This window comes from Pagrus major, chromosome 6, assembly GCF_040436345.1.
Source record: "Pagrus major chromosome 6, Pma_NU_1.0".
Classification (NCBI taxonomy): domain Eukaryota; kingdom Metazoa; phylum Chordata; class Actinopteri; order Spariformes; family Sparidae; genus Pagrus; species Pagrus major.
This window is the reverse complement of record NC_133220.1, coordinates 26,289,036-26,307,721: the sequence shown is the minus strand read 5'-3', so window position 1 is coordinate 26,307,721 and position 18,686 is coordinate 26,289,036. Positions and strand designations below refer to the sequence as shown.

The following is an 18,686-nucleotide window of genomic DNA, read 5'->3' as shown; positions in this document are numbered from 1 at the left end:
GGTGGAGCCTACTCAGGCCTGTGAGACCTGACCAATCAGATCAGACAGGGCTTTTTGGGAAGGCGGCCTTAAAGAGACAGGCACTTAAATGGATCATTCAGACAGAGGGTGAACAGTGGTGCTGCAGTGATAGTCAGTATGAGAAAAATGTCGGGTAACCGCTAACTGCTGCTAACTGTAGTTGCCGTTAGCTAGTTAGCTCGGTTAGCCATTCATCTAGCGGTCTGAACTGGGATGTTGGATCACCAGGGGAGTGCTGGTGTTTACACAGCTAGCACAGGAGCTTTGCTTTGCTAACTGGTTAGCATACTAACTCCAGTAGATAGCCGTGCAACACAATACACAAACATCATAACTAAATAATTTTATTTCGTCATGGTTGCTGTTGAATTTTGGTTAATTTTTTAATGTTTTCAACTTTAAAACATGTAAACATTTTGTAGTAGACACCCAACCTTTAAAGTTAACTTTGATATTGAACTAATGCAGATCTCTATTTATGAAAATATCAGTTATTGGCTTTCATATCTGCTATATCTACCCCACATTTAAACACAGAGATGCTTTAACTAATATCCAAACAAGCCATGATAAGTTACACAGTGGTATATCAGTGGGCATCTGACTTTCAAGCTTCTGAATGACATGGTTTTGATCACATTGAAGGTGTTCAGTCCGCAGCTCTGCAACAAAAGTCCCATATATGCCCATATATAACACATGAACATATAATCAGACAAAAAATGACTCAGTGTACCTGTTTAGCAAGAGAGATCAACGGTTGGTGTTGTTGTCATTCACATTAATGCAGAAACAACCTTTGAATATTTACACTGATGGTTAAAGACTGGGCTCTGAAAGGATTTCAGTGGGTGTGGGAGGTAGTACTACTTGTTTGGGTTCACTTAATTAGCAATACATTAAGGGATCACATGGGAGGAAGCAGCCCAATCTGGAAACAAACAGCAACTTTTAAATGTAAACCCTTTGATCTAGAAACAGAAAGGGAGCGTCTTTATCACTGTTACTGATTTCAATCTTCAGATCCTTAAACATGGGCCTCTGATTAGCACCAAAACCAGAGGCTGGCCAAATAATACACCTATTAATGATTAACTCCTGTAGTTATTTAGAACCACTTGTAAGGTAGAAGGATATTCCTGGAATTACACAGAACTGTAATGGAGAGTAATTTAGAGAGTCATGAATGAGCATTTCCTCTATGTTGAACAAAACAAAATGTGATAATATATCTTAGCCACATTTGAAAGATAATTGTCAGTGGTCAGTAATCGTTATAGTCTCCCAGTTTTTAATGTTTAGCCTTACACAAAGGGTGTTTGTCCATCAGAAGAAACGTCTGTAAACACAAAAGCCCCAAAATCAATAAGCCCTAGCCACCCCAAAGGCGTTATTTAATTGTTTGCACAGCAGGAAACCTGTCAGACAAACCACAGGACACCTGGAACAAAACTGACTTAGTATTTAAAATTTGCATGCAATTAAAACCAAGAGACAGTACATTAAATGTAATGCTCTAAGACAAAGTTGTATTTAGCTATTGTTTGATACATGAAGGGTATAATCATAAGGTTAATGGTTAGGTTAAGGCGATTTCCACGTGTTTATCTTTAAATTGACTTAATATCTGTGGAGTTAATTTGTTGATGGATTCACGGCAAAAACTCTCAAGTGTTTGTTCGTGTGTGTGTGCTTGCGCTTGTGTGTCGTCAGGCAGACGGGTGGGGTGAGGAGCTATGGTAATCTGTTGGATTCACACAGGCCTTTCCCCACCCAGCCCGAGGCTGCTCCACACCAAAACATGCTGCCCTAATCGCCAGGTCAAGGGGACTGACATTGGGAGATAGTGGAGGTGCAGCTCACATGGGGACACCCCTGTGCCCATTGTGCTGATGTCACATGACACCCTATATCATTAAAGGCACCACATGAAAGATGATTATAGGCCAACTTAAAGGCAAAGTAGTTCATAAAGTAGCCTGCTGTCAAAAAATGGTCCCAGCTGACTCTACCATATCCTGAGAATTAGGGTCGGGGTTAGTGCATAGTTCCAAAAGTGGTTAAAGTACAAGATTAAAAGCATATTGTTTGGTTTTACAGCTGAGCACTAGTTTAAATGGACTCACCTCACAGTGTGGGGCAGTTTATTCTGAGAAATATATGGCAAAAGTTTTGAATGTATATGTGAATATAGACAAAGTAGTTCACAATATCATGATTTAGATTACGCTGATATTCCTTACAGTGTCTGCTAAACTGTATTTTCACAGGACGAGGTTGACAGCAGTCTGCAGCAGCTTGCTTTACTGATTCAGTAGGCTAGAATTAGCTCTACCATGTCAGCAAAACACAGCTGACAGGGGCAGTTTTGCTAAGAAGTAGCATAACTACATATTTGTGTTGAAGAGAGAGATATGAGCTGACAGACACAGGGAACCACTAGGATGTACCCTTGAATAACTAATGCTTTAAAAGACCGTTATAGCCAAATAGCCCTGGTTCTGCAAATGGATAGTAAAACGCACTTATAGAAGGAAACTAAATGGTACACTTTTCATGCACATTAATGTCTTTCTAACTGACAATAATGTATGCTGTATGTTAACTTCACTGTGGCTAGAAAGTGACAAACTAACAAGCTAGCAAGTCAAGACCAATCCAGTACTGTCAGCCCTGTGGGCAGCAGCTGTAGTCCCTCCCCGGGCCAGAGCGAGCACAGGGAGCCTGGGCTGCTAAATGCTCCAGCCTCAAAGGGACGATGGTGGAGGGCTGGTAAAGATGGCGGCGCTCTCCGAGGATGGGAGGTACGGATTAAATTGTGGCCAACAGAGCGCCGACAGAATCACCGTATTACACGTCAAATTGACCGAGACAGCACTGAGAGCCATAGAGAGCCACCAAAAGTGTATGGTGAGTAAAACGGGCGTTTATTTCGCTAAAATATGAGCTAGGACCGTCGGGCTGACACAGCTCGTCTCAGCTGGGAAGCTCAACTGCCACGCACAGCTAAAGCTACAAAGTTAGCTAAGCTTTTGACAGAGCAACTTTCTGCTTCTTTTTTGTGATTATATTAGCCTTGTGTCGTTAAATTAATCACCCGAATAAGGTAAATGAGGCCTTGGCTTTATGTTCTGGCCAGGTTTTACGAACTGACAAATGTTATTTAACGCAGTAAACCTGTTGGTAAAGTTAAACACTCTGATTAGCCACATTAGCTTCTAGCTGCGTTAGTCAGAACCCCCTGTGCTGTGCTGGCCAGCCAATTCCGTTTTTTCTCCTGCCAAACTAATGTTGGTTTGACCAAATTAGGAAAGTTGTCATTTTAAATCGTCTCATACGCTCGTCTTGAGACAAGTTTCATAAGCTGAGAGTTTAACATACAAGCTTAGTTTACTAACATTAACTTTTCTTTCGACGCCGTTGTATTTTACGTCAGGGGCAGGGTGGAAATACACGGATGAAATGAAGCTAAATGTAACTTGATAACAAGTTAAGTTGGTGGCGTTGGAAGCCCGTCGGTGACTAGGCAGCTCACCATATGGTTAGAAGTTTTAGCTAGTAGGAAAGGGCAACAGCACAGCCTAGCAGGGATGTGGATCTCATAGCAAGGCTCAGCCCTTTATAGCCATTTAACTTAATCATCAAGTGTTGCAGTTAAAGGAGCTGCCACACTGGAGCTACAGGATGTATATATGAGCAGTTGCCTCAAAGGTTTACACGAGACAAATATTTAATTTGGGCCAAATTAAAAATGTTAGCCAAATTGCCGAAATTTGAATGCATTACCACCACGTCAAGCTGCATGAGAAGGCCAGCACTTGCAAATATGCAGCATATGCTATCAGATTGCATCAAAACCTCTTTTTTTTTAAGATATAGGATTATTTATTACTTACTATATGTGTCATTTTGTTCAAAATACAATATATTCATGTATTTCTTTTGGCTCTCAACAAACTACTTCATTAAATGTACTGCATGTCACCCCTGAGCTTGACACCACCAGTCATTGAGGAGCTTTTAAAACCAGGTTCGCTAATAGGGCACTACATAACTGTGCAGATTAAATATAACTCTTGAACTCTACAAATGGTGTAATCTTGTTGAGGTGCTACACAGGTAAACCAATCTGGACGGACCAATGCAGTCTTGAGTTGCGGAGGCCTGAAGCCAAGTTACCTGACGGAAACCCTGCCAACAACAACCCCGTTACATAACACGCTGCCTGGGCTTGGGCTCTGCTCAGAGCTGATGCACTGCAGCTTAGCATGGGGCTGTACTGTTCAGAGGTCTCTGTGACAGCTTTTTATGGCACATGGTCTGTGTGTCAGTATGTATAGCACACTCTACTCGCGCCCCTGTATGTAAAGTTTTGCTCACGTTCAGCCCTGTACAATAAAGAGATCTCGTGTAGAGTGTTTGAAATGTACCACAATTTAAATTGATTATTTAGTCCGTCTCTGACAGCTGGCAGACCGAGTCATCACTAAGTTGAATGAATTCTTTTGTGACAGCCCATGCTACAACCTTATTGGATGTGGTAATGTTGGTCTGTACGCTGCATTGAACGGCAGCCTGCCATCTCTTGCTGACTGAGCAGCCAAAACTGCCTGCTTTTTGTCTCTCTCCCTCTCAGTAATGTGTGTTGTAGCTCAACCAGTCATCGAACTATGGAAGCTGGCTATCTTTGTCTTTCTGTGGTGATGTGAAATGTGATCAGAACTGTGTGTGTGAGAGGACTGGTTGGTGTGTGAGTGACTGAGTGAGTGTATGGATAGTGGGGGAGGGAGTCAGTCAGTGGCTTGGAGTAGCTTAGCTTTAACAACCATGACATGGGTTTTTCAGTCTGAAAAAAGTATACTTCTCTCCTCAATGATGTGCCTCTTGTCATATGTATGAGTTAGCAAGTGTCTCTTATTGTCCACAGGAATGCATAGAAGCTATTGTTGATAAAATGCACATTTCACTCATACCAGAACATTTCACAAGTCTATGATTTAGCCAACTGGTGCTTCTGTTGGCTATGTGAAGAAGCAGCAAGTCCTCTGTGTTCCTATTCTATTAATACCGAAATGAATAGGAGAGTCTGGGATCATTGTTTAATTTTCTCCAATACTAACCCTAAACTGAACTTTTGTATGATTTATTTTTATTATCAGTGGAGCTTTGGTATTAATATTACCAGCGCCAGTGCACCTCAAGCTACAACCTCAAGCTGTAGACCGCCTCCTAACCTGCACTGCACCAGAGCCGCTGCATATTTGTGCAGCCACTGCATATTTGTGGCTGTCAACTCTGTTTCAAGTAGCCATCGACACAAACCTGTAAACCTACGCAAAACAAAGACATGTCAAAAATATCCTTGAAAATACCCGCTGTGTTTGACTATTGTCCAAGTTCCACTGCTTGTGTTCACATAAAAGCAAATATTTTTACCTACCACCCACCTCTTAACCACTTAAAAGAAGATGTAGGTAAAGTTGACTCACATGGTTTCTTTGAAGAGCTTAAGAGACGCAGAGCTGAATGTTGGCAGCCAGTGGACGGTCATCAAGTATTTGTGGCTGACTGTCAACCATGATTTCAGCAGAATCAGTCCACTAGTGTAATATTATGAACGGAACAGAACGCAGTTGTTTTTTGTTTTTTTTTAAGCAAAATGCCAAATTTACCCAAGCTCAAATGTTAGGATTTGCTGCTTTTTCTTTTTAATGTTATTGTGAACTGAATATCTTAAAACAAGCAAATGGAAATCAATTGGGCTTTAGAAAGTTTTCTTTATTTTTTTTTGTTTTGACTAGTTTATTGATTAATTGATCAAAAATATTTGCACATTAGGCAATGCTGAAAATATCCTCAGTTGCAGTCCTGCATCAGACATATTTTCAATTCAAATTCTTTGCAACACTTGATAGTTGTTAATGGGTTCACAGTTTGAAAATGAGAGATTGAAATGCAGGCTCTTCAGGTTTTCTATTTTGTGACCTAGTTATTTTTTGTCACAGACACAGAAGTCGTGTATGTAGTCTTGACCCCATGTTGAAGTGCAACATTTTCTCCACTCGTTGTTTGTGCTAGGTATTGTACATGCTTGGTGTGACAGGACCCTAAGGCTCTGCTGTTTCTACAACCAAATGCTTGACTCCTGAAGTGTCTGTCAGATAGTGTAACATGTTCTGCAGGTTCTAGAAAAGAGTGCAGCTGTTCTATTTTACATATGCAACTGTTGTTTCTCTCCCAATAATCATTTACATTTCCAAAGTGTTAAACTGGTCATTCTCCTCTCTTTCAGAATGTACCTTCTTTGCGGCCAACGATACAATTCAAAGGACTCCAGGGGGTAAGTAGTGTTTTTTCCCCATGCTGTAAACTCCCAATCGTGTTAGCATCTAGTGTAATTTTGCATCCATTAATGAAGACGTTATTTATTTAGCTAGTATTTTGTTTATTAACAGTTTTTGCTTGCATATGCTGAGTTGTAGCCATTACACAAGTGTATCACCACTAAAAGCACTGACTTTGTCAATTTAATCAGCTTTAACTCATCTATGTCACCAGCATTGGACCATTATAGCTCTATCAAAAATTTAACAGTTGCTTATTAAATTAGTGATCAGATTATACACTAATCATCTAATAAGAATGCTTTGCAAATTACAGTATAACATAGGCAATATGACATGACCCAGAAGATTTGTTTGATGTTGTTGAGTTTTAAAGATAGTTTTGATGAGGTAACTATTTAGAATTGGTAATATAAGCTGTGTCCTTGATGCAGACTGTCTGCTGGACTGTTCAGAGGGGCAAACGCTAACATCTGAAATCTATAAACATTGTTTTGCACTGCTTGTAGTCCATGATGCACATGACTCACATACAGCCTCCCCTTAGCTGCTTAGACCTCAGAGACCTTCCTTTCAAAGCCCGTAGCTCAGATGTAGACGCTGTCTCATTACAGTGTGCAGGCACTGAACTGTAAGGGGGGAAAAAATAGGGAAGATTTGAAGGTGCTTTAACACAGGCTTGGTATAGCATGTGACAGTTTTCTTATAGTAAATTAACCACTTGTATTTGATTATCAATTGATTAATTAACTCAGACACTTACAAGTGAATGGGTAAAATGTTTTGTTATGCTTCATTTTTGTGTACATCTTTTACAGCGTATTAAAATTCCCAAGACGGACTCCACCTCTGACACCTTCCAAAATTTTGATTTCTACCTGTCTAATGTGGGCAAGGACAACCCTCAGGGAAGCTTTGAGTGCATCCATCAGTATGTGTCGAGGTAATCACTGGTCAGCTGAATCATCTGCTGCTGTCTTACCACACATTGCTAGAAGGTAATCCCTCTCTGCCTCACATTTCTTTCTCATACTCTCTCTTTGTCTCCAGCTCAGGGGCCTCACACCTGGCATTGTTGGCAACAGTACAGGACAAGGTCACAGTGTGCGCTACTAATGACTCCTACCAGGTGACCCGGGATCGTATGACCCAGGCTGTGGAGGACACACGTGAACGCGGGACCAAAGTCATCAAGCCTGGGGGCCAGTACAGAGGTAAGGCCCCTCACTACACTCTAACTTCTCCACCTGTGGCAGTCAGATGTCAGGTTAGATCCCTGGACACCAGCATTGCTTTACGTCCTATCATCGCCTCTCCTCTCTTTTCAAACTCAGCCCCTTTTGAGAGACTGAATGGGTGAAAGCTGACAGCCTGACTCCATTCAAAGCCATTATTGCGACTAACTAAGCCATTTTGCCATCGCAGTCTTTTCCAGGTTAGCAGTCTGACTGATAAGGGCCAAAGGTAGCAAGTGAAGCTATTTCTGTTTTATTGACACACAGCCTGCCAAAGTGATACAGAAAATGTCACAGTACAGGCACTAAATGCTGCCTGTGTTCAGCATCTATTACCAGTGTTGGGCAAGTTACTTTCAAAATGCAGTATATTACATATTACTAGTTACCTTCATTTTAACATAATATATTAGATTACAATATTACTGTCTGCATAGAGTAATAAATTACTTATTGCACTACTTTTTACTTACTTTCCTCAAAGTGCCCAAACAACCTACATAGAACAATTAAATAGCCTAGATCTTTTTAAATAAACAAATGGCCTTGGACACAGGGATGAGCAGGCAGACAAAGGATCAAAGTCTGATATATTATGAGATGGGAATAAATATTTTTAATTGTAGGCTTAGTCATATGAAACACAATAGACCTATACATTCTATAATGTAGCCTATAATGAAATAACAAGAAAAAAAATGTTTCATATCTTTTTATTGTAGTCCACAGAACAAGGAATGCATGGGCATAAGTGATTCAAGAATGTAAATAAAAGTGTGCTTAGAGGATTAGGTTTCATCATTAGGCTACGAAATACGGCTCATTTTAGTCACACAGTGGGATTTTTTTTTTTCCGGTGGTGGAAGGTCGCGGTAATGCGCAGTGTGGATGGATTCTTAAAGAAACAACAATAAACACTTCAGTTCCGATGGTTATGCGGAATGTAATGCTTTACGTGACATAACTGTAGTAATGCACTATTGAAAATTATTAGTAACGCGTTATTACTCCATTACCACTAAAAAGAAATATATTACTGCAATGCGTTGCTTTTGTAACGCGTTACCCCCAACACTGTCTATTACTAGCAAACAATTATGACTTCCTTTAATGTTTCTCTTCCAAATGATGAGCATAAACGCATGTATACCTGTCCACTGCACCACCCAGTGCCAGGATTGAGACAAACTAGCCGAGCAAGAAAAGTAATCTTGATTATCTAATTTGGCGTGTCACTCTCCAGCCTTACTCTTATGTCTTATCCAACTCGGGACAGGTAGGACAAAGGATGTGCAGGAACACATGATGATGTAATGTCTCATGCTAAATGGGTCCCCCCTCTCTTTGCCTGCCTCACTTATTTTAAGCATCTTTTTTAGTCTTAGTATAAACTTGATGTACAAACTCAAGACAATTACAAGACAAACACAGGCTCAACAAACGGATAAACTTGACGCCAACTGCCCACATATTACAGCCGCTCACATTGAATGATAGTGTTACCATGTTTTTTTTAGTTCCACTAATATTATCATGACTAAGATGAAAATGAGCATGTCAGTAAAGGAAACTTCAGAGGAAGAGCAGCGTCACTCTTATCATATGGAAGTGGTTTGGCTATCAAACCACAAAGCAACCCTGAATGCAAAATATTCTGATGGTCTGTCTTTAACACTACTAAGGATATTGTATGATTTAAGCTAATAGGTTACTGTTAATAAAAAAAGGTTTATTTATTTGTAGGGCACCTCGAAAAAATGGAGGTACTGTCAGTACGTGTATTATAACATTTTTTGCCGAGTTAAACAAGGAAGTAATTCTGATACCAAGATAAAACCTCATCTAATCTCTGTTAAAGCGCTCCACTTGAAAGACAACCTCCTAAACCTAATTAGTTGCTCGGAATGATTAACTGATTAAAAAATATATATAAAATTGGACTTCCCGGGGGTTATATCCTGTCCCACAAAAATTCCTGCACTTGTGGTAGTGTGTTTGAGTTGGTCAGGAACCGTCACTGCAGAATTTGTTGTGTGAATGTTGCTGGTTTGTAAAACATAAATCTTGTTTATTCAGATGCAAGCATGCACTGTTTATCTCTAGTATCAGTACTGCGGGTAGGCATTGAAAAATCTTTCAATGTTTACGTTTAAATTACAGTTAAAGTTGATGTTAAACAACAGTTATGCAGCCAACACCTTGACGTTTTCAATTATCTCATGATTGAATGTATAAGTGAAATAAGGCAAGTAAGAGACACGAAACTGAAATGTAACTTTATTTGGATATGTACTAAAGCAGAAAGAAAGCTTGGTAGATTTAGAGACAGGTGACAGGTGTCTCCATCTATCCTTGTTTAAAGATGTCCTAACCAGGTTATCTTATGTTGTCAACATAATTATTATGATTGATAAATATATAATTTAAAAAACACTCAGAAGCTTGTTAAAATAATTTCAAAGATCATTCTCCTTTCTCTTCATTTATGAGAAATACTCCCTGTAGATAATCCATCTGATCACTTAAAAAAATGCATACTTGTACTCCTAACAAGCACTTTGGGCTCAGACGGCCATGTTTTTTAGTTTGGGAAGAGTAACTTTTTATCCTCAATAGAAAGCAAATGTAGTCTTTTTTTTAGCAGCAGTCTGTGCAAGCAGTCTGTGCGATCTAATCCCTTGTCAAAGATTTCGTCGGTGAAACCAGAATCAAACGTCTAGTTCAGTCCACAAATTTTCTATACGAGTGAAAACCTCCTCAGGCCTGTTTATCTGGGCCTTGGGGATACATTTGCATATACTGGCCCAGATAGAAACTGGGAAACGAGAGGAGCAGCCGAGAAAGGGGGTGGGACTGGGGCTTGTAGCAGCTGGTTTGGAGTGAGCACCCTATTTACTAATGCAAAAGGGGCCTTTAGCTTCTTGTTTTCACAGGTTGCTAATTTCAGGTAACCATCTGTAACTTGTATTTTTATCTCTGTCTGTAGCCTGTATCTTTTTATGAGAGCTGTACAACCAGTTGTACAACCTGTACAACAATTGTCATTTGGAATTCAGTGGCATTTGATGTCCCTAGCTACTATATGCTTGTTCTCAATGTACGACTGATTATTTCTTATTACATAAGCTTTTCACCTGCAAGCATAAGCTTACACCTCCTCCCGTTTCTCCGAGTCTCTTGCTCTTTGACAAGGAAGGAGGGGAGGAGTTTTTGCTTTCTCTTCCTCTCTTTAACCTTAATCTCTTAAAGAGCTTGAGAATTTCATAATGCACATGAACTGGTATAGGGAAATGTGCAAGCACCATGACTATGCATGTGGCTCAGCAACACAGTCAAGAGGTTCTAATCACCTCGACTCTAAATCAGCTTTCCAAACTAGTCTCAGCTGATACAGAGAATTGTAGTCCAGCAGACAGCGTAGTTTAGTGCTGGTCTCTTCTCTTCTGACTTACTCTCCGATGGTATTTTGCATTAGCGTTAGCACTACTGGACCTCCTTGCCTCATTAAAACATAAATAAAACCTTGAAACCTTAACTTGTCTGTGATGATAATATCTGTTTAATCACATCAGATAGATTTTCATTGGCAATGGTGGTTGTTTAACAATGAAAACCGCAACTTTCATGATCCCACACCACTTCATGACATCATCAAACCACATCTTATGTTTTCATTGTGTTGATTGAGGTACCCCTACCTGAAATGACATGCTGTGGATTCAAATTTACATGATAGGAAAATTTCCGATCATGAAGGTCCCTGAAAAGAAAGAAGAGGCTTTAACACTCTGTTTACCTTCTGTCCTTAGGAAAGCAAGTCCATATCCGTAAGCCAGCACTGTCGAACCCAGAGGTGGTCCCAGAGCGCAAGCGCTCCACACCCATCAACCCAGCCAACACTATTCGTAAGTGCCTCTCAAATAACCCTGTGTCGCAGCGGCCATTCCGGGACCGCATCATCCACCTTCTGGCGCTGAAGTCCTACAAGAAGCTGGAAATGCTTGGCCGTTTGCAGCGGGACGGTATCAACCAGAAGGACCGAAACTCACTGGGGTCCACCCTGCAACAGGTACTACAAAGTGTTTATTTTTAAAATGGACCTGACCCAGTAATTAACACTGAGACACCCACCAATATACAGAAAGAACCAGCAGTAATAACTTTTTTTGATCTTCAGGTATTTCACACTAAGACGGGTTTTCTTCTAGTGTCCCATTTCAAAGAGCAACTTACCTTTCTTAAACATGAGGTCTAGGCACACAAATCTGCCTGAGGAAATCCAGTTCCCAGAACAAAGGCTTCATTCATCATGACGAGAAACAAACCACATAATCGTTAAACACTATTTGCATGCACAGATGTTTGGCCAGCACAGGAAATGGGAAGTTTCTGTACATATTGTATACGTTTCATGCTGTCATAGATAACTTTTAAACTGTCTGTGTGTTTCTGTGTGTGTGAAACAGGTGGCCAACCTGAACCCCAAAGACAACACATACTCACTGAAGGACTTTATATATCGTGATGTCCAGCGAGACTGGCCTGGTTACTCTGAGGATGAGAAGTCCCAGGTTGACCGGATCCTGGCTCGGTACTGAAACAGCCTATTAGCCTTTTTACTGACACTCTTGATTTTATTTGTAATTACACCAAAATTTAAGCACTATTTTAAAGTGATAGCCTACCACCTGAGGGGGTTTACAACTGTTATCACAGTTGGCTCCTTTGTCCTTCACACAGTGCAGTGACTGTTCTCGGACAGATCTTTTTTTACTTACAGTTGAGCCCAGTGTTTCTTTAATTTTTCTCTGCTCAGAGTGATCTGTGTACAAAATTTGCTGTCATTTGAACACATTGTAACCAAAGCTGTTGTGCTCTATGATGGACAAAACTAGCAACTTTTCAATTCTGCGGAGGGTGACCTACTTAATGGTAATGGAATAGTGCAGCATTTTAAAGTCTATCAGTAGCTCATGTAGTACACAAGTCTGTTTTATTTTACAGCACAAAAACAAGACACAATGACGCAGTTGTGTCTTCTTAAAGGTACTTTGTGGAGTTTTGTTGTAAACAATTAACAGTCATGTTTACATTCAATTCATTCACCATTTTGTGTGTATCCCAGAGGCCTGACAAACAATTTGACTACATTTCCTTTCTCATTAAACATTTGTAGAGCAGATTCTTGCATTGTTAACATGCATGTTTTCTTGCTTGCACTCTCTTTCTGTTGGCACGTGACCAGCTGCTGTTTGTTTGGTGGAAATTGAAGAGAGCGTGAAAATAATAACTTCCTGTGTACTACATGAGCTGAGGGTTTAAAATAAGGAAACGCTACAACCATTGCTTTTATAGAAGTACAATTTCTTCAGCAGGACCTGCTCTTTATTTTCTGTTGCACCACTCCATGCTGACACACTCTTTACTTTCTTTAACAGCAAATTAGGTCTTCCTACCGAGACCCTCACATCAAGCAGTTCTCCCAAAGACAGTGCACCCACGTCCCCCCAGGTAACTGAACAGATGCACACTAACGCACACAACCACCAAACAATGATGTCTGTGGTTTTTCAGCTAAATTCTGTGTGTTTTCCTCCAGAAGCGCCAGCCAGACTTTGATTTCATTGATCCTTTGGCACCCAAGAAAGCCCGCATCTCCCACCTCAGCAACCGAGGGCCAGCCGCATCTTCATCCTCTTCCTCCTCTGACCGTCGTGAGGACGAGGGCAGCCCCAGCTCTAAACGCTCGTCCCTACCCTCCAACGTCGCCTCAGGCCCCCCTACCCATCTCCCCATCTCGTCCCACCCCCCTGCACCCTCTCACCAGCAGCCCAGCCCAGCCTCTAATTCCAACTCACCCAGCACCCCGGAGGGCTGTGGCACCCAGGACCTGCCCATGGACCAGAGTTCCTCCTGCAGAGACCCGTCACCCAGCCCCTTCCCCTCTGATAGGAACCTGCAGGACCGTTATCGGCATCCTGTCCCCGTCCCTATCCCCAGACCAGCCGCCTCTCCCAGCCCTCCTCCTCTTCCTCCTCCTGTCACCTCACTCACAGTTACCTCCACTGTCATCACCAGCCCTCCTTTGTCCAGCAGTACCAACAAGAAGTTTAAAAAGAAATCCAAGAAGCACAAAGAGAAGGATCGAGAGAAGGATAAGGATCGAGATAAGGATCGAGAGAAGGAGAAGGATAAGGATCGAGAGAAGGAGAGGGATCGAGAGAGGGATCGAGAGAAGGAGAGGGATCGAGAGAAGGAGAGGGATCGAGAGAGGGATCGGGAGAAGGAGAGGGATCGAGAGAGGGATCGGGAGAAGGAGAGGGATCGAGAGAGGGAGAAAGGGAAACGGACGGAAAGTGGCAGCAGAAGTCCTCCCAATGTAGCAGAGCAGGCTGAAGAGACTCGTAGAGTCAAAAAGAGACGCAATGCTGAGGAAGAGAGCAGAGAAGTTATCGATAAGAATCCTCACAAAGCTAAAGGTTTGTTTCTGTCAAATTTATTATCAACATCATCATCAACCACATGTTTCAAGACTAAAATGACCATACCAGTGTTTTCATAGTCCATTCACTGCACACACTTCAAGCTACTATCAGACACTCTCAGGCAGCACTTTGCTCTCATTCACTTCACTGAAAACATCATTTTTTTAGTCACTTACTGAATCACTATGTTGTAATTCAGTTGATGGGGCATCTTTAAATATCTATTAACTTACATTATTTTATATCAGCACTGAATTAAATGAACTATAAATATAATGGAGAAGAGATTGTTCATTGTGACAAACTCATAGAGAGTTGGCAGCAGTTATGGTGAGCAGTTTAGCCTCATGTAGTTTATTGTTGTTGTTGATTTAAGAGCCCCCACTTTTCAATAAGAGTAAACTGTTGTTGCCATACAAGCTTTGATAAACATACTGCATGCTACTTGCCCATCAAATAGCAGACAGATGAAGTTGACAAGGGTCAAACATGCAGCTGCTAAATCTAGGCATTTTCGTAGGAGTTGGTGTGGAAATTAGTAGATGTTCAGTGCAAATTTAAATAAATTAATTGACAAAAAAAACCCAACTCCAATAGGCCTGGTAGGGAGGTCCTGGTATTCTGCAATGTTTATTACAACACAGTATTTATCAGTGTTATGGGTAGCGCTCGTTCTTTTCCTACGAAGACACGTTCAGTTGTCCACTATGAAAAAGCCCTGTGGGACAATAATATTGCTCTGTCTGCTACATGCTGAAATACATAATTGTTTGCGAACATGTGACACCAGGCTGTCAGTTTGATTTTAGTTCTCCTGCCCCCTAGTGGACATAAATCAAGTAAAGCAGCTTAACGTTTTGAGAAAAGTCTTGTAACAGTTTTGCCTCTAAGATGTCAAATTGCAAGAAAACTTGGATGTTAAAGGCTGATGAGGAATCGCCCCCTTTTACTAAATTCCTGTCTCTTCAGAGTATTACTAGTAGTAATACAGCTTATTATTGACGACATGAACATATTTTAAAGTACTATTTAGACAGAGCTAAAGGAGCCATATTTGCTAAGTCAAACATGTATTTGAGAATACAATTTATTAAGAAAATAAATGAAGACTTTTAGTTATAAAGTAGTTAAGTAATAAAGTGTCATTGAAAACAATGGCAAATCAGTATTACATTTAAATCTGAGTCAAACTTAAAGAACCCTGCTTCATTGGCAACTTCAATGTGTAAAAAAAAAAAGAGAGAGACCAGACAAACAAACACTCTCTATTTCAAGCAGCCTTTTAATGTCTTGTGACCCGCATGCCTTCGTTGTCCAAGTTTCCAGCCTCCAGCCAGTTTTATCTTTCAGACTTTGTATTGTTGTTCACCATGTTTCAGTGTTTATCTCTGCGTTGTCTCTTACAGCCGCCCAATCATAGTTTGATCTTTGATTATGCACATGCACTGGATGCTGTCTGAACATGCTGGGGCATTGATCCAAGCTCCTCTTTGCTCTGCTGTCTTTAGTTCTGCTTTTCCTTGAAGTTGACAGTGTTGTGTTCGCATTGTGGAGACTCTGTTTCACCGTCTGTGTTGAAGTCTTTCTCAAGAATATGCTAGTACTTGGTTTAATAACTGCTGATAATCCAGGAGCTCTTATTTAAATAATTTACTGGCCACTGGCCTGCAGGAGCATTGATACTGTGTATTATGGATTGTCTGTGCTGTATTTATATTCTTACATATTCCTCTTTCTCCGCAGACTCTTCAGATAAAGAGAAGCCAGTCCAATCCACCGAATTCTCCTCCACAATTGAGATGCCTGACTATGTAGTGTGAGTAAATTTGATATACCCCAAAATTTCCATTCTCCACACAGCGTGACCCCCTTTATTTTCCATGTGTCTCATTTCAATTTTTAACCATTTGACTCATTAAACAGGGTGTTGAGCTCCGACACAAACTTAAGAATTGGGACACAGGAAATGTAGCAATAAACACAGATGTTAAATTTGTGCAGTCTGGTGTTCTTCTTTCATCGCCTTACTAGAACTGTTATGCACTACACACATCATTGGCAACAAGTGCAGAGAGCATTTTATTCATCACACATCAGAAATGGAGAAGTTCAACAAATGTTCAAAAGGGTTCCCACCTTTCTCTAAATATCATGACCTTTTAGTAAAGTGTCATTACTAGCAAAGATGGAAGGGTTTGCTCATGGAGGAGTGCTGGTTCTGGTCTTGCACATAACAAAATCATCTTTTCTTAAACGATATATTTACTCCTGTGTTTACAGGAAGTACATACCATTGGTGTCCACGGACCAGCGACAAGGCTACAAGGATGACTTCAATGCAGAGTATGATGAGTACCGCCTGCTACACGCCCGTGTGGAGAATATCACTCGCCGCTTTACTCAGCTGGATGCCCAGTGCCGGAAGCTGGCACCTGGCACCAAAGAACACCAGGTCACTGTGTACACTGTACTCACGTTGATGTTACCATGTTCACATGCCAGTTCTTATCTAAAGGCACAACACTGTATAATCCTGATTGTCATCTAAGATGGCATATTCCATCATTTCCATGAAGTCACAGGGCAGCTGGTTAAGCACCTTCGCGGCATCATTGAGTCCCTATAGTGGTGTTCCCATTAGTTTGCAGATTCCTTTGTTTATAGCAGATAATACAATGTTAAAGACTCTTCTGAATTGTGCAACATTGTCCAGCTACACAAGAAATAGGGAGTGATGTGCTTTTGTTAGTGTTAGTGTTCTTAAAAATTAAGTTCACTCAAAAATGACAACTAAGTCATGATCTCCTCACCCCCACTTCAATGGAAAACTAAATATAGCATTTGCAACATTATCACACAGCCTTGCTCACACGTCTTCCTGTCACAATGTTATTGACTGCATGATGTGTTTTTGTTTAATTCGTAATATTTTTAAATTGTTCATTTGCATTAAAGTTTTTGTTTTTATTTTTAATTTCACAGAAAGTGCAAGAAGAAGTCTTGAAAGAGTACAAAAAGATGAAACAAGTAAGTGGTGACATAGACTTACAGAAGTTTTTTATAGGCCACAAACATCGGATTGTTGTTTCTCAACCACAGCAGGAGTTGCTGTTGGGGTGATAGCTTGAGTCTGATATTAATTGTGTGTGTTATGTTTTGTTTTGTTTTACAGCGCAGTCCAAACTACCATGAGGAGAAACAACGCTGCGAGTACCTGCACAACAAGTTGGCCCACATCAAGCGGCTAATAGCTGATTTTGACCAGCGCAGAGCCCAGTCCTGGTGCTGAGAGCACAGTACACGTCTTCACTGATCAGTATTGAGAACGGAGTGACGAACCAGGAGGGGGTGTCCAACTGGCTGTTATTTAACACCCCTTCAGTTACTGCCTCCACAACAGCCACCCCTCCCACCTTTTTCCCTTCCCATTTCCTTTTCCATCATCCTTCTTCATTCCTTCCTTCTTTTCCAATCTTTGATTCCACTGGCTTCATTGTTGCCTGCAATCTTGAAAATCCCACTTTGACTTTACCTCCTTTACCTATCTTTTGCTTTCTCTTTTATTTTATTTTTTCTCAATGAGCTCCTGTGGAATTTCATGCCACTGGACAAGTGGAAGGGGCTGCCTGCATGTGTGAATGGGTTTGGGGGAAAAACTTCAACTCTTCTAACCTTTTGAAGGACTTTATCTTCAGGCAAAAAAAAAGAACAAAAAAAAGTATTTTTGAGCATCACAGAAAATATTAACAATGTATTTAAGTTAAAAAAAAAAAAGAGGGAGATCTATTTATTTTGGGACTCGTAGTGCAAAGGAAGAGTCCGCAGATGATATATTGTTTATCTTTTGTTGAAAACAATGCAAAAAAATTACCGCGGGCCTTATGTGTTCTGACTTTGTGAAGCCATTTTGCACGCAAGATCCATTATGTAATCTCACTTGGCAAAGATGTCTCTCCTGCCTCATTTCCTCTCTTTTCATAAAAGCTGTACTGGATAACGTTGCTTCAGCACATTGCTGTCATTGCTGAATTTGAGGCTGGAGGAAATGAGACAGGCCGGAGAAATCACTTAAGCTGATTGAGAGGCAACAACTGTACGTGTGCATGGATTGTAAATTTAGTTGTAATGGCGACATGGGGTGGTAAGGGTGGGGTAACTAAAGGTGTATGATCCCCTGTCAATGGGGGCAGTATTCCCCCGCACCAACAGTGTTTAGTGTTCACGGTGCATTATGGGTGCCTTAAGGTGTTTACACTCGGAAACGCCGAGTCGGGCCGACCCTTAGGGTCCACAGGCTACACAAAGGAACTATAACTGCCTGGAAACAGGTTGTGTACGTGTGTGCGTGCGTGCGTGTGTGCATGGAGAAAGGAAGGGATGTCAAGTCTGGAAGGAGTGTTACAAATCGTATGAGGGTGTGTGTTCGTATGGTTGTGCATTATGTGGAGTGACAGGTGAAAGAAAATCATAGAAATGTGGAGAAAAAAGTGAGAAATATGAAAAAGAAACAAAAAAAGCTGCTATAGTGTTTGACCAGCCAGAGCACTCAGGATCAACCTGGCTGGAGTAACAGTACCTGATCTATATTGAGGAGATATAGA

At 40.9% G+C, this 18,686-nt stretch overlaps 1 protein-coding gene across 1 annotated transcript; it reads left to right on the top strand.

Annotated features, from left to right (window-relative positions):
• The first annotated feature begins 2,727 nt into the window (after window positions 1–2,727).
• Window positions 2,728–17,871, top strand: ell2 (elongation factor for RNA polymerase II 2). Its single transcript, XM_073467809.1, has 12 exons — window positions 2,728–2,931; window positions 6,314–6,361; window positions 7,184–7,308; window positions 7,416–7,579; window positions 11,410–11,669; window positions 12,067–12,191; window positions 13,039–13,111; window positions 13,200–14,079; window positions 15,829–15,901; window positions 16,366–16,537; window positions 17,068–17,112; window positions 17,258–17,871. Exons 1-12 carry the CDS (start codon window positions 2,758–2,760, stop codon window positions 17,372–17,374), a joined length of 2,256 nt encoding a protein of 751 aa, XP_073323910.1. The 5' UTR covers window positions 2,728–2,757; the 3' UTR covers window positions 17,375–17,871.
• The last annotated feature ends 815 nt before the right edge of the window (window positions 17,872–18,686 follow it).

What these genes read in the sequence shown, in the direction of transcription:
- ell2 (XM_073467809.1), top strand. Translation starts at nt 2,758, where the DNA reads ATGCTCCAGCCTCAAAGGGACGATGGTGGAGGGCTGGTAAAGATGGCG. An exon ending in AGAGCCACCAAAAGTGTATG is followed by an intron (nt 2,932 to 6,313) that starts GTGAGTAAAACG and finishes CCTCTCTTTCAG; the next exon opens with AATGTACCTTCTTTGCGGCC. An exon ending in GAGATGCCTGACTATGTAGT is followed by an intron (nt 15,902 to 16,365) that starts GTGAGTAAATTT and finishes CTGTGTTTACAG; the next exon opens with GAAGTACATACCATTGGTGT.